Source organism: Cyanistes caeruleus, chromosome 9 (assembly GCF_971803275.1).
Source record: "Cyanistes caeruleus chromosome 9, bCyaCae1.hap1.1, whole genome shotgun sequence".
In the NCBI taxonomy this organism is placed as follows: domain Eukaryota; kingdom Metazoa; phylum Chordata; class Aves; order Passeriformes; family Paridae; genus Cyanistes; species Cyanistes caeruleus.
The window spans coordinates 5,433,562-5,455,379 of NC_141709.1; the positions used below are offsets into that span (position 1 = coordinate 5,433,562).

The 21,818-nt window shown below is 40.5% G+C and overlaps 2 protein-coding genes across 47 annotated transcripts in view; one reads left to right on the forward strand and one right to left on the reverse strand.

Moving 5' to 3' along the window:
- Positions 1 to 615: 615 nt before the first annotated feature.
- Positions 616 to 8,656, reverse strand: LOC111932477 (uncharacterized). The gene is made up of 5 exons (XM_086841939.1): positions 8,598 to 8,656; positions 7,967 to 8,434; positions 4,393 to 4,471; positions 1,383 to 1,447; positions 616 to 837 (listed from the first exon to the last, which is right to left on the reverse strand). The coding sequence occupies exons 1-4, from the start codon at positions 8,654 to 8,656 to the stop codon at positions 1,394 to 1,396; spliced, it is 660 nt and encodes a 219-aa protein (XP_086698065.1). The 3' UTR covers positions 616 to 837; positions 1,383 to 1,393.
- RC3H1 (ring finger and CCCH-type domains 1) overlaps positions 7,785 to 21,818 on the forward strand; it is a 56,566-nt gene continuing 42,532 nt past the window's right edge. For 7 of the 46 annotated variants that reach the window (XM_086842612.1, XM_086842635.1, XM_086842640.1 and 4 more), the window contains exon 1: positions 7,785 to 8,018. The gene's annotated coding sequence lies outside the window, so the exon portion shown is untranslated. Of the gene's footprint in view, positions 8,019 to 8,116; positions 9,006 to 20,002; positions 20,331 to 21,054; positions 21,166 to 21,818 lie in introns of those variants that run through there. The other 39 variants (XM_023931663.2, XM_086842624.1, XM_086842641.1 and 36 more) reach the window with 16 other exon arrangements.

Below are 21,818 nucleotides of genomic sequence, written 5' to 3' on the forward strand. Positions count from 1 at the left end.
TCTGCTATATAAGCAGATTCAATGACCAAATTCAGGGGTACCTAACTGGGCTAAACTTGGTTTGTGACCTTCTAGCACTTGCTAGTCAGACTTACCCTTCCATGTATCAATAGCTTTTCCTGTTTCTCCCATTTTTCAGATTGTTTCAAATGAGCAATTAATTCAGACAGCTTGGGTGCTTTTTTGTTTGTTTTTTTTTTTTGGTAGCACAATGCATATGATAGATGATAAGACGACCTACTTTCCCAAGGAACAGAAGGTCTATCCCAATAAAGGCTGCAAAACTGAACAGGCCAAATATCCAAATATTTAGACTTAAATCTCCAAAGCCCTTTCCGAGCTGTTGGAAATCTATAAGTGTAATATAAGTGTAAATAAGTGTATTTGCCTTACACTTTTTACTTTTGCAGGAAGTGTGGTGAAAATACCAAAGTGAGCTGCATGGGGTTTGTGCAGGATTGGACCATTGCTTGCTCAGTTTTGCCAATGATACTTGTAGGAGGAGAATCTGAATTGATATGAATGGCAGTATCAATGACGGAATTTCCTTGATGAACCTGATTCCCAAAGATCTACATGATCCCAGTTACCACAAAGTAAAACCACAGCCCTCGGTAACTACAAGCAAAAGTACATGAGATATTACATGAGGTACAATTACATCTTTTTGGAAAACCAGTAATTTTTGTCTTAGAGTCCAAATAAATGAAACTTATGTAAAAGTCCATCAGCTGAAGACACTGTTCTTTAGCTTCACTAGATGTCTTCTTGAATCCTGAAACACGTGTCCCTTTTCACTCCTCAAAGGTGATGGGTGTCTGACGTGACTGCTTGAACCTGCTGATAATAAAGCACAGGCATATCTTCTCCCAAGTTAATAAATTAATTAGTCATTACTGTTATTAGTCAATCAACATTTAGACTTGATAATTAATTTTTTAAATTTCTAATATAAACATATTTTGTTCAAATAATCTTTTTTTTTTTTCAATTGTTGCCTATAAATTTGATCAGCCCAGAAACTGCAAAGAGCTAATGTGTTTATTTCCAGTGAAAAGACCTGAACAACTCTCCATGGCAAGGGTTACAGATTGGCACCAAAGATTGATTCAGCTGTAATATTTACAAGGCAAATTGCCAAGTCAAAGAACTCATATGTAACTTTTGCTGCAGAAATAACTGAGCCTGTTGGTAATTCTTATCCAGAAAGAGCTAAGGTGTGGCCAGTGCCTCCCTAACTGGAAAAGAATCTCCCACATGATATAATTTTAAAACAAGATTCCCAAAAATCCTGGGGTAAAAACCAAATGAACTCCTAAAACTGTAACTTATCAACAATATCATATCAGTAGATTCACATTCTGTAATCAATATATCAGTACCCTTTCGTTCGTCATCCCCCAGGGTATGGGTGGGGGGGGGAATGGAGCCATTCTCCTAGGCAGAGCTGAAACAGAGAAATTAAGAATTAAGCATAAAGAAATGCCTGACCAGAAGAGAGGGGGAACAGACAAGAACAAGAAAGGAGCAAGACTGCAAGATAAGATAAAGAGCTAAAATACACAAACAAGATGCAAAGACAAAGGCACCACAAGATAAAGGGATTCCTTGGACCCCTAAGCTGGAAAGAACGGTATCGAAGTCCAAGAAGTGGTCAAAAGACTGAAGGAGGCATGCGCAAAAAGACAAAGTGAAGAGTTCAGCTAAAGAGAAAACTGCTGACCTCATCCCAAAGACCCCCCCGCCAGACGACCACTGAACTGACCAAAACCGACCACTGTGCAGCCACAAAGGGGCGTGGAGCTAATTGTAATATGAAGTGAGGACAGGTGGAGTTAGGAAATGAATATGTATTAGGCGTATTGTGCAACCCTAGTTTGTAAAGGATAAAAAGAGAAAGCCAAATCTAAAAGGTGTGCATGCTTTTCAGAAGATATATCCCCCATGCACCTCAGTGCTGAATAAATTCATACCTACTCTTATAACTACTCTGTGAGTTATAGAGTTCTTTTCAATCCGCATATCAGAGCTGCTCCATGGGAGCGGAGGAAAGCTGCACCGAGCCCCCATCACGCTGTGTGCTAACATCACAGTGGTGCCTGTTGCACCGCACAGTGAGGGGGGAAGCCTAGGCTTAGAAACCTGAGCCGCGGTTTCCCAACCCCCCACCCGGCTGCCGCCCCATCCCCTCCAACACACGACCGTGGGGGGGGGGGGGGGGGGGGCGGGGGGGGGGGGAAGGGGGAGGCCTCCACCTGCTGCGCTGGGGGGAGAGCATACAGGCAATCCTTAAACATAGGAAAAGTTAAAGGCATAAAACACTCAGAAGGCAAACTCCTTGCCCCAAAATCCACGGGGTGGGACCATGGGGAAAACCCTCTGTTACAGCATCTCTTTTCTGACTTTCAGCTGTGGGACCACGGCGTTCTGCACAAAGCTGTATCAGCAGAGCTAGTCTATGTCTTCCGAAGTCCGGACGGGCTGGCACGGGGAGTGTGGTACATGCCAGGCGGGGAGGCCAGGCCGGCCACAGCAAGGGTGCACTGCTGTCGCTCCTGCTCCTGCTGGAAGTAGAGGTTGCGGATCCCCCGCGTGGTCTCCCAAATCAGCATTCACAGGCGGTTTAAGGGGCCGAGTTGCTCTGGCTGGAACCAAGCTATCTGGGGATCCATGGAACAGGGACCCACCCTGGCTGATCCACTCTCATGTTACCATGCCCAGATGGCCACAGCTGTAACGCTTTAAAGCCTTCTGACACAGTGAGTCCTAAGTGCTGCTTATGTCCTATTCAGAGAGAGGACGAGTTTGTTCTTCTGCAGAACTTTGGTTCCCCTTTATGGGAAAAGCTTTATCTCAACGGCCCGTGAGTTCAACACGCAAACGCAGTGGCTCATCCTGGGAATGTAAGCTCTAGCTTTGCTGAGATTTGCCGTTCCAGGCCCACTCACCAGCTGGGCCCTCTGCCCAGGGTCACTGAGATCTGTAGGTCTCCAGGAACACATGGGGAAAAGCTCCTTACCTCTCAAAGGAGGAGGGAGACTCCAATGTCCTTCAGCTCTTGGCTGCAATGCATGTCAAGGGTCTACCAGATGTCACACTATACTAGGAATGGCGAAGCAGTATGACATAGACTCTCTTCTGGGTAGCACAATTTCAGATCTTCTTTTATAGACAGGTCCAAGAAGGTCTGAGAGGTAAAACTCTCATTGGTCATCAAACCAGCACATCACTATTATTGGACAATTAGAAACTACACCCCTTGACTGTTTCTTGAAAGAAAACAAGGATCCAAACAACACCTGCAAAGGTTGTTGTCCTTCCCCAAGGACTGTTTGGATTCTCCCTTATAATTTCTCAAGCCAGAGTGAGAACTAGTGTCACATAGGCACTGTGCTCCCTGCCTGCTTTCTTGCATTCAGCATCCAGCGTACCTTTTATCCTTCTCTGGGGGACTTGTGTTTGGTACCAGGACCTCTGATCTGTATTGCTGAGATTTGGAGAAAGTGCTTTTTAATCTCCCTGCTGAGTTGCCTGACCTTTACAATTTAGCTTACCCTGCAAAATGAGAATAAAGCTATGGGTTTACATGCAGCTAAGCAAAGGTCCTAACTTTATTGCTTTACCTGTCTCTTATTTTCTCCCAGTTTCATAGTACATGAGTAAACTTGCCAGAAAGGAACAAAAATTGTTAATTTAGGTGGTTTTCAGCTTTATACACACACACACTGGAATTCTTATAAAATATAATTGTCTTAATTGTTTATCATCCCAATACATATGTTATCTTCCTAGGTAGCTCATTAAGAGGCTGCTGTAAAATGTGATGCAACAATGCTATGAAGGAAAAGAGAAAATTTCAACCTAAGTACCACTGGAGCAAGGAAAGGAAATAAGGGGTCATACTTCTGCTTTTCTGTTGAGACAGAATAGGAAAGGAAATACAGCAAGGAAGTAAAGTGCAAGATAAAGAGGTAGCAGCATACAGCACTTGGTAAAGGCTCCTGCCCCTGCCCAAGGGGACTCAGAAGCCAAGGAGATGGTTACTTCAGCAGAGGGCACTGGAGCAATAAGGATGTGGTGTGCTACTGGCTCTACCTTGCTCTGCCTAGCGTAACTACAGACTAGCTATGCTGCAAATTCTTGTACTTTCTGTTGCTTCAAAATTTTTACCCCAAAAAGAGAGGACATGTGCTGAATAACACTGCAAGGTTTGGGATTGGAGCAATGCAGGCAATGGCATGTAAGTAAAAAAGGCAAAAAGGAGGAGAATCTGGGGCACATACTCTTGAGTCAGCATTCTGCACCCCACAATACCAGTGGGACAAGGAGGATGATGAGATGGTTAAGGAAGTGAAACCTCTAATGAGAAATTGTCAAAACAAAGTTTCTTACCTTCCTTATAATTTCTCCTTTTTCCACAGCCGCTGCAGTCAGAGGGTATATTTGCATAGACCTTTGCATTCCAAGTAGCCTGAAAACACAAACGATAACTGCATTGATATGCTACAAATTTATTATGAACAGCATCAAAGAACTGAAAAAAGTTTCTAAACAAATTTGACGTTTGGTGGGTTATACAGTATTATTTATTTATGCAAACTGTGAATTTGTGAATGCCTTGGACAACAGCTTTCATGGAGGAACAATCATTTTACACATATGAACTTCACATTCCTTTAGCTCCTCTAGGCTTCTTTTGTACATGGGAAATTGAAACCTCATGTGTTATGGTGGAGATAAGCGAGCATGTCCAGAGTGTAAGGCTGTATTTTGTTATCATTGTTTTACTATTTAAAATAAGTGTATAAAATTAGCTCAGATAGTTGCATCTGTATCCCAAAGGCTTGGATGACATCCAGCATGCTCTAATAAGCATCGGATTTTTTTTCTTTCAATTATTATGTTGAATAAATACAGTCTTCTGTTTGTCAATGGAATTTTATAAAAGGAGAGGAATTCAGGTCTTGTTAACGTAATGGTCAAACATATTCAAGTACTAAAGATTTTCTTTTTTATTATCTGGTTTATGTGCATGAATCTTCATCGTGTGAAGAACATGCTTGCAGCACCTGGAGAAGTATTTAATTCTTGCCTTCCATTCTGATATCAGGTTTCAGAATGAGAATTTTTCCATTATTATCAGCTTTAAAGGTCATGTTTCTAACTAAAATAGCAAACTGAAACACTGCCAAGACATTTAGAAAATACACATTTCTTATTAGACAGCTATCCTAGTTCCAGTTTTAGAGCAGGTTTATATGGAAGGAGTAATATAAAAATTGAAAAGTGAGATGATACCATTTGACAGTTACACTGGTATGTTACGTATTTCTGTCAGTCATACAGGCTAAAAGAGGGAATAATTTTTAATGTATAATTTGAAGAACATTACTAGTGTGGCCACAAATGTCAGGTCTTAGAACTGTGCCTACACATTATCCTCTTTTGGATGAAAAATAAAGAGAGAAAGGAATTGAAAATTGAGACTATACGTGGCAGAAGAAAAACTAATTCCTCTGGGTTTTTAAAAACATAAAAGAAAGAACAATGTAAACAAGTGGAGATAAATTATAGGAGATATAATCATAAGCTGAAATTCCTCTGGGTTTTTAAAAACATAAAAGAAAGAACAATGTAAACAAGTGGAGATAAATTATAGGAGATATAATCATAAGCTGAAATTATATTTGAAAACAGTAGTCCTAAAGACAAATAATGTTTTGTGTTTCAAATTCTAAAGCAGTGTATCATGCAGAAAGAAATGCTGTGTAACTGGAGAAAGCAGACATTAAAAATAATCTAGGTTATCTAGTGGGATCAGTTCCCAACAAGAGAACAAGCTCATCTACAAATTTCTGAACTTTCAGAAAACATAATAAAGAATAAACATTAGAAAAGCCTCACTCTGATGGAAGACTAAAGTGGGAGTTTGAGAATTAAAGTGCTCATCTGTGAAGTGTTACATAATAAGAACCACAGGTCATTTCATATCTCACTTCTTTAAATTTCAATCTTTTAAACTACAACAACGTAGTACTGTGGTAACTTATGCTGTAATACTTAAAATTGTTGTTAGCATGTTCATACTGGTAATGGAATTAAATGTTGAGGGAAAACATAAACTACATAAAAAATGAAACCTTTCCACAATACAGGAACCAAAAGAGAAAATGGTAGAAGTCCCCAGACTGAATATTAAAACCCAGACTGAACAGAACATCAGAACACTGTATAATCACTTGCTAGAAACTAGGAAATAACAGGATGTCCTCAGGCCCTGACCATTTCTAGCTTCTGTGACTTTAAACCAAGGCTGCAAAGAACACCTACCATTTTGGATATTCCTAATGCTATCTTCTGCTTCTAATCAGGACACTGACAACTCCAACAAGGTTTGCATTTCTACTGTAGCATTTAAAGAGGAGTCTGCAAAAGATGGCAATTGTTGATTGAAAAGTTTCTGTGGTACAGAATATCAGAGTAGTTGGAAGTACCTTAAAGCTCATCTTATTTCAAACCCTGCCATAGGCAGGAACAACTTCCACTAGACCAGGTTGCTCCAAGCCCTGTCCAATCTGGCCTTGGACATTTCCAATTTACACTTCTTTTCTAGCTCATAGTAAAGCTCTTGCTAAGTCAAATGTGCTCTTTGTAAATGTCTTCTGTGTTCATAAGATCTCAATGCCTGTGATTGTGGATAGAAGACTCTGTTTTCAGGAATAGCTTTTCTTAATACTAATACTACTAAAATTATTTAAGCACTGATCTTTGATAAACATTAAGATTGTTTTGGTGGAAAAGCCTAAATAATAGAGATTACTTCATTAGTAAAACAGATAGAAGTAACACTTTTAGTTACTACCACCACATGTCTTGTAAAGTTAATGAAAATCTGTCCATGGTCAGTACAAGAGTCAGAAATAGGAACTGAAGAGTAACCTTGCCCTATGTAGTTTTCCTCGGTATGTAAGAATTTCCGTCTTCTGTCTGCATGCCACAACCCAGCTTCTTTTTGCTCTCTCAAGTCCCTGGCTCTGGGCATGGCAACTTCTGACTTGACAATGTCCTATTGAAATTGTATTTCCAGGTCATGCAATGCTGCACTTCAGATCTTGGACTGACAATAATACATTGGGTGCTCTTCACAGTATTACGAAGGGAAAATAGAAATGCAATGATTCTCTGAACAGAATCCTGCACAACGGCATCACAGCAGAATTGATCCCACAGAGCCTCTACCTGGATGTAGACATGAAGCAATATATGGGCAACAAAACGTGACCATTGAATACCATTTGTTTTTTAATTTAAATAAGGCTAAATTCCTTAGTATTTTACACCATATTCATGTTCTCATAAACAGGCATTAAGTGGATGTTACCTTGAAATATCTTGATGCTAAATAATTAGCTCTTGTAACAATTTAAAATTGACAGTCAGTACGTGCTTAGTAAATGCTTCAAGTCAAGTGACTGCAAGACATTCTGTAATTGCGTTTTAAAATTTCTTCAGTATCCCAGCTAATTCTGACTGCTACAGAAAAGCTTGGAGGGTCCCCAAACATCTTACGTGCGGTGCTGGTTAAAGCTAAGGATGATCTGTGTCCTGCAGCACACAAAGCTACGGGGGACCTTCTCCCAGCAGCGAGCCCACTTCTACGCCTTCACTAGGGACTGGTGGGCAAAACCCCGAATGCTTTGTCCTGCACGGCCACGTAAGAGGGAACTTAATTTGTGTTGTTTTTCCCTGAAGTAAGAAAAGTAACCGGCTCGAAGCAATAAGGTGTGATGGCATGAGGCAACCGCATGGTCCGCCAACAAAGGTTCCTGACGAAGAGAAAATGGCGGGCGGGGGCCCTTAGGAAGCTCCCAAAACGCAGAGCGCTCCCCGGGAGCCACTCCATGTGTGAAAAGCCTTGACCTCCACTCCCAAACCCACTAAGACGGGGTGGAGGGTAAAGCCCCACCTGAAAAGAGGAAGGTATCTAACATTGGAGACCGTCCCTGACGGAGCACGAGGTACACTCCCCAAGCCGGGCGATAGTTCCACCGCCCTGCCCCCACGGCCTCCAGGCCGTGACTCGGCTATTTCTCCTCGTCCCGTCCTGTCCCAGCCCGTCCTGGCTGCGGGGGAAGGCAGGCGCAGGAAGGGGCGGGTGGTGCGGTGAGAGAGGGAGGGACGTGGGCGGTGAGAGGAGCAGTCGACGCACAAGATGGCCGCTGGTGGAGTGGCAGTGGGGTGGTGGGGGGTGATGGTGGCGCTGGCCTGGGCCCCGCGAGTATTACTGGAGGAGCAGTAGCAGGGCGCTGTGGCAGCCCCGGTGTGCCGGAGCTGAGGGGGCCGATGGGCGCTGCAGGAAGCCCGGCCCGCGTGGTGAGTGCGCTGCCTCTGCCGCGGGGTGCGGGGAACAATAGGGCGGGAGAGCTCTGCCCGCCTTGCCGAGAAAGGAGGCGGAGGGGCGGGCGGTGGGACGAGATGATCTCCAGAGGTGCCTTGTAACAATTCTGTGACTTTGTGCCTCGCCAGGCCTCAGGCTCCTGCCCGGCTCGATTTCCGAACGCCTCGGGCAGGCGGGGAGGGACCGCGGGTTACTGTACCCGATGGGGGGGAGGCGGAGAGGGACTGGGTCCGGTTTGGGGGTGGGGAGAGGCGGCATCGCCTCAGGCTGCGGCGGCCAAGGGACAGGCGGCTTTTGTGTGTCCCCTCTGCCTGCTGTTGTTTTTTCCAGGGGCTCTGCCTGCCTCTGCGTGAGAAAACTCATCCCTGTGTCGCATTGAACAACAGAGACGGAGGGAAAATAATGACAGACCCCTACCCGTCCCCGGGACACCTCTCCGCCCTGGGTTGTGGCTCTTTTGTCTGTCGTGCCTGAGGGAAGAGCGAGGTGGCTGCGGCTCCCTCTGCGTGGGGACAGACGATGGTGAAACCGCACAGGATCTCCCCGACTTGCACTAGTTTTTCCACCCTGGCATTGTTTTGGCTGTTGGATTACACCCACAGAGTGGGTAGGGTTTCATGCCGGGGGTGCGGTGTTGGTATAGCTGGGATTTAATTTGCTTTGATGGTTGGGAATGTCCTGGTGTCAGGTTTTGTCCTCAAAAGCCATTGTGAGGTCTGTCTTGTTTTAAAGCAGGGAACTGATGCAGGTTTTGGGTTTTTTTCCTAGAACTGGGAATGTTTTGTTTACCTCCGCATGCCTTTTTGTCCAGAATGTATCTCTTATTTTTATAAATTTTAGTCAAGTACGAGTGACAAATCATTTGTTCCTCTAGCAGAAGCTACGGTTTTCTGTGTGCTTTTGCCATATTGAAAATGGCTAAAGTGGGGGGAAAAAATTAAAAATTTGCAAAAATAATTAAAAGGTTCAAAGTAACCTGGATTGTGGCTGAGCTGCTTTAATCATTGTAACTGGTGTACAAGTGCTGTCATTTAATGACTCTGCTGGAAGATAAATGCAGCTGTTAAATTAAGCATTTATACTCTATTCACATTATTTAGCTATAGAATTGTGAGATAACCCAGGAATACTATGAGGCAGAAGTTAATGTATTCCTAAACTTACGTTTTCTTACTTCTTTCGGGCTTATAAGGATGTTGAGGTGGTTAATTTTGTCAGCTATAAATGTCTGTATTGGTGTGTTTGAAGTCAATGAATGGGACTTCATGGCTGTATAAATAATCTGTGTTCAAGAGCACTTTGTACATTATTGCCAGTTTCTAAGCTTCACCAGGAGCACCATGGCTTTCTTCAGTGAATTAATACACGATGCTGATAATGAAATTATGGTTCCCGCTAACTTAACTAGAAGCAGACATTATCAGGCACCTTTTCCCTTCCCAGTGATAGCTTATGGCTTGGCCTTCCTGTCCTAGAAAAGGGTCTGTCAAAGTAGACAGTCTGACAAGCTGCTTGGAGGGAAATTTAGAAAGGCAAGTACCATCAGAGCAGTCTGTTTTGACAACCAGAGATTTGAGTTTGTCAATCACTTATGAGCAGTGGAAACATTCATCGACATAAGTGTGAAGTAACTTGTATGGTTTCTGGTGTTTTGTTGTTTGTTTTTGTGAGGGTTTTTTTGTCAGCTTTGTATCCAAACTAGCTTAGATTAAAGTGAAATATTTTAGAAATTTCTGATGGATTGTTGTGTGCTGATAGTTTAAAAAAAATAACGTTCCAGTGAACAGATTAATGTTTGAATCTAGAAACTGCAGACATTAATATCACAGAGTTTAATTTAGGGGCATCTTGAGACATGTATTATTATAGAAAAGTGCTCGTGCTGAAGCAGCTGAAGAGAAATGAGCAAGAATGCTTTTGGAAACTTCTGTCATGTTGCCAATGGTTCACCAGCAATCTGGGTAGAGCCATTATCAACTTGTTGAATTAAACATGACAGAAGTTGAGATTCAATGAGTGTGTATATTAAAATAATGCTTTAATTCCTTTGTATGTGGTTCAGAAATCTTAGGTGACACTGATGCTGGCTACCTTTGATAGTGATGGCAAAAACTGACATCCCATTTAATTAGGGTCTCTATCTCTTAACAAACCAGTGCCGTAAAAGTGTGTTAGAAAATTGACCTTTCACAGTCTGTAATATGTAGTGATATGAAGGATAATTACCTTTTTTTATTATTATTTTTCTGCACCAAGAATTATAGTTTACATGCTCAGTATCTGGGAAAAGTTTAATCTATTTGAAAGAACTTGTGGAGTTCCAATGGTATGACACGTAAAGTTAAATTAGAAGGAAAGAAGTCATCTGCGTGTAGGTTCCCAAACTTCCCAAGAATCTCAGAACAGTGATGCAAAAGCCACTATAAGGTATCTTTTAAGCAGATGACCTTTATAAAACTTTGTAATTTTTTGCAAAGCCTACTCATTGTTTAAAATTTTTCTCCCCCCTGGATTCAGTGAATCATTTTGCAGATTAAAGTCTGTGTGGTTTTGTGGTTTTAGTAATCAGTAAATCAGGTAGTTGTTTGCTGGAGCATCCCAAGTAATATTGGCTGGTGGGCCAGAAAAACAAATCTGACTCAAAGTACATAAGAGATAAGCCATAGGGGAATTAGTATTTTGAAATTAATGTCTTGGAATATAGTAGGTAACAAATATGAAACCATTATCATACAGGAATAAAGATATAATATGCTCCTATTGTGAAAGATTGTTATATAAACACACTGCACCAACTGAAATTTCAGTATGACCTTCAAGATTCCACGTAGGCTTTGTTACAATAATGTAGTCTGAAGTCTAGGGAGTCTGTTGACTGAGAAGGAAAGCCACAAATGTTTACTTACATTGTATTACTTTCCTTTCTGTGCAGAGATTCCACAGTGTGCCTGGAATTATGTGCAGTTCCCATCACTGAGTCTGACCAGTTGTTTTACTGAAGAAGTGCATCTCTTGATAATTACTTTTTGCATCAGTCTCATTTTCTTCATTAACAGTATGGTTAAAGTTGAAATGGTATTGGGTTTCCAAGGGCTAACTGATTTGCTAATGAAGTTTTTTATTTGTGGAAGTGTGTTAATGGGTAAGAAGGTGCAAAAGTCCTGATGGCTTATTATAAGTAGATTTTTCTGATATAAAGATAATTTCTCTTTAGAGTTCTTAAGGAAACAGCTTTCCTGTTACTGTATGGTAGCAAGTAACCATGCTACTGATGGTTCTCCATCAGGTGGAGAAGAAAGAGATTTTGGTGATAGAAATAGCAAGAATTCAAAATCATTTGCTGTAAATGTATGATGTCCGAGGCAGTATCAGTTGTGCATTACTCTGTGTTAGAAAGTGTAGAGGATGATGCAAGTATGATGGGTGTCCCAGCCTCACATTGAGATGACTTTCTAATGGAGTGAGAAGGAAGGCAGCTGCGGGGGGTCTAAGGAAATTTTCACCAGATAGAGATGACTTATAATATGCATCATGGCATATACAAAAGGGCCTGGACATCCTATGCAGACTTTTGCATGAAAACTTCTGCCCCACGTGCTAGGTTAGCTTTTCTTACCCCAGGGAGAAAAAAAAAAAAAAAAAAAAAAAGTATTTCAGGAAGCCTAAACCATATGAAGAATAAGATCTCTCTTTATCACTTGATTGTACAAAGTAGGTAGAGACCCACAATGTAAGCTACCTTGTTAGAATAAAGACTTTTTTTTGGAATGTGGACAAAAATCTTCATATGAGAGAGAGATATGAGGAGGAGAGTGGAGACAAGGGAAGAGGATTGTTTTGACACATGAAAGGATTATTTTTTTCTCATTCTGCTCATAAGAAATAGAAGATACTGCAATTGAACTGAAAAGTGTTGGAAGTATTGCTGGAGGAACAGATCTTTCACTTGCTTCACACAGATTGGGACAGAGTTGCCATGTAATTTGATACAAAGAACAGAAGAGAGTGTTTGTGTCAGGGAATACTGTGGTGAGTCTGGAATTCAATATTACAGAAGCTGGAGGATTTACTGACATTTATGCCTTCCAGCCATGGTCACTAAAACCACCATAAGGACATGTTCTTGCCTCTTGCAGAATAGACCCCTTTCACTACAAATTGGTTGCAAAACCACATTTTAAAGTATTAGTTTTCAATTACTGAACTTCCAGTGTTTGTGGTGTGCATGTTATATTGATCTGAGACAGGACTACTTCATCTATGAGACAACTGAAGAAACAAAGTGTTTGGTGTAGCTGAAAAGGCTGAAATGTGCTAGGCTGGGAAAATGAGATCTCACAGGTGTTTCCTTATTCCTTTTAGTTTGTTTTTTGTTTTAACATGGAAAGTTGGTTACATCTCTCTACTATTCCAGTTTAATAGGTGTTTTTTAAAGTGTCTAATTAAATACTCTTTCAAAGCAGGCTGTTAATCTTAAATTTAAATCTGGACATTTAAAATGTAGTTATTTTTCAGGATGCCTCTGTATTTATTAGACCCTGTCAGGATAAACTTTGAAAGTTGAGGTATGGTTGTTTTTAAACCTGTTGTTGTTAACAAAATGCTCTACTGGTTGATCAACTGGTTGATCAACAGGTTGATCAACTGATGGAGCAGGAATGCTTGTAGCCTGGATCTGAAGGTCTTCTCAGGACTTTCTCCTGAGCTAATTTTGAGCAATTACTATAGTTCAAATGGTGAGCAAGTTGAAGGATTTTCAACTACAACTTTTAACTTGCTTACAATTTAAAAAGGAAATATCTATCAGAGTAGCAAGAATCTCATCTCTTTGCTGTGCTTTGGAGGTTTTTCAGGGGCTTGCAACTAAATAATTTTGATAAATTATGTCAGTGTTGGTTCCCATCTCAAAATAAGATGCTATCTTTAGAGCAAAAGGAGTAAGATTCAGGGAAGGTATTACAAAGCGAATTAATTGAAATTCATGCCACAGAGGATGGTCTTAATTACCTGCTTGTTAATAAACCAAATTCTGTGGAATGCTCCCAGTGTTTGGTAGGATTTAACTTTGTGCTTTGTTTTTACAGTAAACATTACTCATAATGACTTAGCACTCTTCACTCTTTATAGCAATTGTGTTTGAAATAGTGACTTCTCCATTTCCTACTACAGTGACTGTAATATAAATGCCCTTTAAAAGTGACTGAAATAAAACTCACTGTTGACTAACTTTTTTTTGTAAGTCACATACTTTCAGCTTATTCTCTTTCCACTTCCATTCCTTTTTTTACCACTTTAGAATGGAAGTCCTTCAGGTACTATTTGATGTTAGAACTGTACCAACAAATGGAACTGTAAGGACTTCATTTCCCAGCCAGTTACAGTACATCAAGAATAAAGTGTTTTGTCCTGTGGGTTTATTTTTTTTAAATTCTGTGCTAAGATGCAAGAAGTGAAGGAGAAACCTTGGAATTAATGGAAACTAAATTGTAAAGCAACAGTAGAAAGTGAGTTTGATTACCTTAATGTGGCATTCCTGAATTGTGGAATGTTGCATAAACATTATTTTATAGCCATTAATGATTCCAGCAGTTATGCAGGCCTAATGATAATTAAATCTCACCTTTCTGGATGTAAGCTGTTCTCTGGGCGGCTTAGGAGGAGAAGTTCCCCTGCCATATATACATGAACGTTAAGCTAATGAAATCTTGAAAAATCTGCTCATGAGTCCGGTGAAGCAGTCATCTCTGTGGTGTGTCACAATTTAAAATTCCCGTTTCATTGTATGGAAATCAAGCCTGGGTTTTGCGCCAGAGATTTAAGTGGTTTGAGGGGACAGGAAACAGCAACATGCTGTCCTGCTTTACAATCTGTATATGGAAGAAAGAGCAGGAATTGTGAAGCAAGTCTCAGCCTCCACCCTCTACAAATGAAAAATCTTCACAGCTATGTGTGATGTTGCATATACATTTCTTGAGCTCTGTTAAAGCATTTTTTTGTTTAACATAGCATCTGGGAAATTGGTTCTAGATGTGTCTGAGGGGCTTCATACCAAATCACCCGTTCCCTAATGTAAACAGAACTAATTAATCACATTTGAAAGATCTTGATAAATAGCTGTTTTTCATCATACAGAAATTGTCACTGGTCACCTGCATTCTTGTTAATTATTGTATGGGTAGACAAAATCCAGAAAGTTTTGGAAGCTGGAAAATGGCTTGCTCTTATTTAGCAGCTCTGAAGGACCGTAATTCTTGGTCTTGCTTGCTTTGTAGAGGGAATATGAATTTTGGAACAAAAATAAATGAGAGCAGGGCAAAGTCTCACAAATTACTAAAGCAATTGCAAAGGTAATACCATTCTCTGATGTACCTTTCCAGACTTGAAATAACTTTTCTCTAAGGAGTTTCTCTTTGCTTGCTAAAATGCTCTGTTTTCTTTGTAGGACTGGTTTGTTTTTTTTCCTGGATGCATGGTTACCTTTACATCTTCTGTTCTCTTTAATGATCTTTCATTTTCTGGTATTAATTTTGTTCTGGTCTGAGCCACTCATCAGTTCAGCCAGGTAACAGAGATGTCTTATTGCCTCTTAGTTTCATTGCTTTATAGTTCAGAGTTGCAGGACGGGTGGTTTGGAAAATGGAGCAACCTGTGGTACTCTTTATTCTTGGACTTCACTGAGGACTATCGAAACATCACTGCTTCCTCTGGAGCTGATGAGAAGTTAGGGAGCATTGTGACCACTTTGTTGTCATAAATTTGAAAGGATAGATGGAGGAAGATTAAAATAAGCTAAACTGGCCTGATGAGATGGACTGGGTTAGTTAAACCAAAAGCAACAACTCAGATTGTCTTTCCCGTTTTATGAGTCATTCTGCCATATAATTGTGTAGAAGGCCTGTAGAATTAATTAGAAAGGAGGCCTTATTAGTGCTGCAAAAATCTATAGTCAATTTTAATTTTTGTCTTCCTTGTTTAAACCCGGCGTTATGGATTGAAGCCTTAACACTGTAACTTCTTTGTAAGTGAATCGTAACAGTGGAAACAAATGTTATTCAGGAAAGTGAGAATTGCTTAAACTTCGGCTGCTTGGAGTAGACCAGATTATTTAAAATGTAACTGCTTTGTTGCCAGCTATTGTCGACTCTACTGAAGAGGTGTGAGCCAGCAGGATTGTGTTCTGGACTAACCTGTGTGTTGATTGTTAGTTTCCTGTACTTGCGCACTGTATTAAATCATGCTAGCTTAAGATACTTCTTCCATGCTACCTTTTAATGCTGCTTATCCACTGTTTTGTGGTTTATACGAAGCCATTTCTTGGTTTGAAGATGTTTAGCTTTGATTCCATCTGGTTTTGTCTCTTGAACATTTTATTCCCTTTTAAGGATGTATTCGTGTTAAGAAACTTCAGGGACATGAATAATTTCAGTGCACCGAAAAGGTGCCCGAAGTAAGGGTTGGCTGTGTTTGGAAACCCTCTAAATCATCCCATCTCTGTTTTTTTATAAAAGGTTCCCTGTTGATAACAGTATGAGAGTGGAGGTATAATGGAATAACTTAGTTCTGACTTGTGCCAAAATGCATTGTGAAACTGAGCTTTTCAGTTTTCCCTTTAGCTTAAAATGCTGCTTAGCATTATGCCTGTAAGCATGTAGGCATAAAGATTCTGCCGGAGTGCAAGATACTTCTTATTTTTATTAAAATAATAAAGTGGAAAGCTGTGCACAAAGCTCTCAAAACACCTTACCTGGGAAGCAAAAAGGCACAGCCCAGTTGGTTGCAAATCGAAATAAATTCCTTAATTATACTCATACTAAATTTACCCTTTAATTATTACTAGACTTAAGACTTACCTTCTCTCTGAGCAGTGTGATTTTTTTCAGAATATATTCTTGGTGGGGGAAGATTTTAATTTGTCCTTAATGCATGATGTTCTTTCTCATTTCTGTAGCATTTGCAAAAAGGAAAAAATAAAAATAGGACTACTAAGATGGTATCAACACTGGCAAGTAGCTTTCAGGCTTTTTTTTTTCCTTTAGCATTCATTCCTTTACCAGGAGTATTGGGAATTCATCAGTTAAGGCAAAATAACCTAAGTGTCAATGTCTGCACTGTAGTTCATGGGAATACAATATTTCCCTCCTGATTTTCTGTAAATCGGAGAATTTACATTATTTCAGCAAACAGAGACCTGTAGTAAGCTTTTCTGACCACTCCTTTCTCAGTGGAATTTTTCTCTCAAATGCTTCTAACAAAATAGCATTCAGGGGCTGGGTGGGGATGTCTGTGGGTGTGTTTCTGAGGAGATTTGTATGCTCACAGCAGTTTTTCTGTGAGTTTTTTGATTCAGTAGACTGGTTGAGAATAGAACTTGAGCTGTGTCAAACTGAAGCTTGGCCATGATGTAGGTGATTCCAGGACATACCAGGAAGAAAGGCTTCCACAGAAATCCTTGGTATTGGCATTTGAGGATGTGATGATGTGGCTATCGCATTAGGCATTACAGGAGAGGAAAGGGGTGTGGAGTTAGGATTACTCACCAGGTATTAAAACAGTCACAGGTATATTTTAGCTAAAATCGCGATTGAAAAAAACACCCAGCATTCTACAGTGTCATTCTGTGAGTAATAGAGGCATTCACCTGATAAATAAAAATGTGATTTATCCTTCCCCAGGAGAGGGGGGTGGGGGAAAAAGCCCTTGCTTATTTACCAGTTCATATGACAGTAATTGGGAGCCTCCAGTAAGGGGAAGTGAGTGACAGCAATCCTTTCCTTCAAGCACATTGATAATTCATTAATGTAATTTCAGAAACTTGGTGTAGCTTTTGAGAAGTGGGAATAGTTAGTGATGGTGATGGGAGAAGCTGCTATGTGAATTGTCATTGCAGAATAAAAATTGACGGTAAGACTATGGAAATCCAGTGACTTGAGTATGCTAATAAATACATTTAAATACTTTGTTCTTGTAAGGTTTTGCATGCTGAATAATTCCCAGTGCAGTTATGAGGGCTTCACTAGTGCTATTACAGCTGCCTTTGGCTTATCCATTTTTAGAATTTTCTCTTTTGAATTGTTTGTCATTAGGTTTTAGCTTACTGTCATTGCTTTTATTCCAAAAACAGCAAGTGACTGAATACAGGAATGTGTAAAGGGATTGCATGGGTGGTAAGAGTGTTTCAATGCCTAGTTTTCCTTTCTTGTACTTTATCATATATTTGGATACCTGCTGTTTAACCAGACTTACACAACACAACTTATACTGACTTATGCAACACAAGTCAGAGGAAATTTAAATTATCAAATCATGCAAATATTGGCTGTACGTGGCTGGCTTGTTATTTGTCATGGCTTGGACTGCAGCAACAGTGGTGCAAGGGGCAGCTGAGTTCTATTTTTAAGACTCTTGAAAGTAGGAAATTTGAAAAATGGAAGGTGCTTTCTGAGCAGTCTGTGTGTGTCATAACTGTAAAACATTGATCAGATGTACTCTCAAGGTCCTGGAAAAGGTAGCACTGCAGTCAGGGTATGTAAAGGCTCAAATATTTGTAGTCTCATAGCAGTCTGAAAGAGTGCCTATTAAAAGCTCATGGTGAGCTGTGCTAGCTACCTCAAGGAGATTGTTAATGGAAATTAAATCACCCAATTGAAGTATAGAGTTGCTTGGTTTTGTAGCTATCGTTATTTTCTTTCTCAGTGTATTTCAGTCTTATCTTAAGATGCTGGACTAGATAAGCCTTATCTAGAACAGTATCTTAGTTTTCCTTCAGTGAAATCTAAATTTCTGTAAATAAAATTCATTAATGCAAGTTTCTCCTTTGCTTTTAAAAAGTTAAGCTGGTTCAGCATGTTGTGGAGATCTGTGTACTTTTTCTGGCAGTAGTTTGTGGGATAGTTTGTGAGATTGTATCCCATGGTTTTGTTTGGGGTTTTTTTTTTTACATCTTTCTGGTTGCTCATTCTGCAATAATATAGTTGTAATATGTTTTTAGAGATGAATATATCTTTGAAGACTGGGAATGAAAAAAATTCTTCTTTGTGGACTGCTTCATTTAGAATAAGTCTCATGCAAAGTGAGCAGTATGAGGACTTCCGTTTTAAAAGACAACATCCCAGTTTGGAGGAACTGTTTTTACAAGTCATAAGCCGCAAAATTCATCAAGTTGTTACTGGATTTTTAGTCGATTACTCCCAGGATTATTGCATTTTGCCTTCTTGATTGAATGTTCTTCAAGTTATGTAACTTTAAACTTCTACAACTGGGGTTATAATTCAAAACCTCTTTATAAGAGGATGTAGGATATTTTTTTCCCAGTTGAATTCAGGCTCCTGCGAAAAATAAATATACCTCTTACCAATGATAGGAGGATCAGTTAGATGTTGGGGGTTGGATTTTTTTCACATATACATGAGTATCTTATGCTGTTTGCTGTATTAAAAAAATAAATGTAAGGCAACAGCTTTCATTTTTGTGGTTAAGCTTGAAGAGTAGGTGTTTAATGGAATCCTGAAATTTGAGCCTTTTGTTTCCACTCACTAAAACTATGGATACTTTTGCCATGGGTTTGACACTGGCTAGAAGCCAAGTATCCACAAGAAAAACCCCAAAAAACTTATTCTCCTCTGCTATAGTTGAGCAGAGGATGGGGAAAGAACAACTAAAAGGCTCATGGGGTGAGATAAGGATTAAGAGAAAACACTCTAAGGCAAAATAGCCTAAAAATCAAAAGGTATAAAGAAAAACTTATTAACGGAATTAAGAGGGTAATGAGAACTACAATAAACCTTTAGAACACCTTCTTCCCAGCCCTTCTTTTCCCTTCATTGATAGCAGAAGACAGGACATGGGGTTTGTAGTCAGCTTGTCACTTCTAAAAATCTTTTCTTCAGTTCGTTTGGGGAAAGGGGTCTCTTCTGTTATGCTGTGGGGTCCTTCCCACGGGAGACAGTTCTGTGTGAACTTTTCAAACGTGGTTCTAATTTTCATGAGTAGCAGTCCTGCCCAGCCTACTGCAATACAAGTCCCTCCGACGAGCAAAGCAGTCTTCCCACAACTATTTTTCGTGGGCTATTTAGTTTGTGGGGTGTAGTTTTTAAGGATGATCTGTTCTAGAATAAAAGCAAGGGTCCTCTCTCTCTGGAAGCACGGGTTCTCTCTGTCTCTGTTCAAGTTTCTCACTGTATTACAGCTCTTTAGCATCCACACACTCCAGTGTGAGCACTTTTTTTTTTTTCACGGGCTGTGGGTGAAGTCTGCATCTCCTCATGCAATTCATATTCATGAATTACAGGGAAACTGTTTTATAGTAGTCCTCCCCACGGCTTCCAGAAGAATCTCAGCTCCGATGCCTGGAGCACCTCCTCCTCACCCTTCCTCCTTTTCGCCGACCTTAGTGTTGCCATGTTTTTCTCCTCACATGTCTTCACCTTTTCCTTTTTTCTGACTTGGGAGAGAATTGGTATCCGTAGATTTGCTCTCAGATTCTATCTTTATAGAGTTCCGCAGCGCTGAGAAGTTGATTCTCTCGGGGGAACGCATCAGGAATTGCTCGCCGTGCACCACACTGGTCACGTGGTCCCTGCTGGCACCACGCTGGCTGCTGGCTCCGCTCTGTGACTCTCCTCATGCGGGGCGCTGCCGTCGCTTCTGCCCCTCTGTTCGCAGCATTGCTGGCTAAAAGCAGCTAAGCAATTAAAGTTCATTGCGAGCCATGCCAAAATGGCAGCGGCCGTGTGGCACCGCCTGGGCCGGTCCTGGCCCCAGCCACCCCTAGTCCCATAGGTGCTCCCTGCGCTGACCCTGACCTCATGGTTTCGGCTTTGTGGCTGCTCGTGGTACCAGGATAGCCCCTCAGCAGAATGGTCCCGACGGCCGCACCGGAAGAGGCCCGGCGGCCCCCTAACAGAACCTCGGAGAGGCAGAAGAAAGAGAAATTGTGCTTATTTTTTTTCCTTTTAAAATACGTCATCACAGAGGCGTTGCAGCCAGCCAATGCGTCCATTGTCAGAGCCTTAGGGATTTGATCTGCTGAACAGAGCAGATACTTCGAAGAGCTTCTCTTTTAGAAGCAGCCTCTGTGGCTTCCTCTGCCTCCCCTAAAAGCCAGATTGTGTTAAACTAACACAACTTTCAATGATGTTGTCAAGCTGTAAAGAAAAAATTCTAGTTTTATAAATCTAGATGGTGAGACTGACAAGGCTACAAAATATTATGTTATAAGGATGGGATTTTTTTCATGTAATTGAAGGTTGCATGAAAAGTGATTCAAAAGGAGTACCTTGCCCTAGCCTATTTTTGTACTCTGGAACTGCTTTTTTTAGCAGTGCTACAAATTGAATCACCAGCTTCCAGTATCATTTAAAGCAAGTGAACCTCAATTACATTCTGAGTCAGACGTACCTCTATTAACCTGCTTTTCAGCAGCAGTTGCGTGACTTGCTGCTACTGAAATACTTTAAGCCCTGTGTGAATGGTAACTTAACACTGCCTAAAAGTCTTAAGCAGGTTTGTGTTCAATAGCTCAGTGCTGAATAGTGATTGAAGAGTGTTTGGATTTTTGCATCAAATCTGTTAGAAGTTTGGAGAAAATCTTGTACAGTGTGTTGACTAGCTAATTTTTTATTTATGCAATTGTTAACAAGAGAACTGAAATTCTCCAGGCTCAGTGCCATTTTGCCACAGCTGCCTCTTGACCTTGGATGACTCCAGAGCTGTAGTGTGGAGTAGGTTGTGTTATTAAAACACAATTGAAGTCTCTGTCATGGAAACAGGTAAAATAAGATAAAGAACATAAGTTTCACAGATGAATAATATTCCTGCTATTATTGCAAGAGGAGCTATTAAAGGGCTCAGCAAAGCAGTATATCTGGTTTTGTTCCGGCTCTGTAAGCTATTTTTGTATCCACTATTTTAGCATCTACAATTGCTTTCTTATTTGCATCTAGGTTCTGGGGGTGGTAAGGTGATGTGAGTTATGGACCGCTAGAGCATTCTCTGGACAGTACTTTCTTCACTGCTGTAACTGCAATGAGCTGAAACGATGGCTTTGACTATATTTGCATAACTTGCACCATTAAAAATTGCTTAAATCTAGCAATGTTTTTGAAATTAGATAATTTTGGTGTGGATTTAGTATAAAGTAACAATTCCACAAATTATTGCTCACATTCCTTATTCCATTTCACCTACTCTCATCATTCCAACCTGTTAGTGTAGTCATCCTTATTGTTAGGATTGCTGAATAGCATTTAGGTAGCTAGTTAAAATTTAGTCAATACTTTCAAGATGGCTTCTATTAATGAAGAAATGTATAAAAAGTCTGTGTTGCCCCAGTTGTGCCTAAATAAGCTGCTTATGAAACTACACCTAAAAACTTGACAAGTCTACTGATGCTAAAATTGTCTGCCTTGAAGCTCCTTCTTTT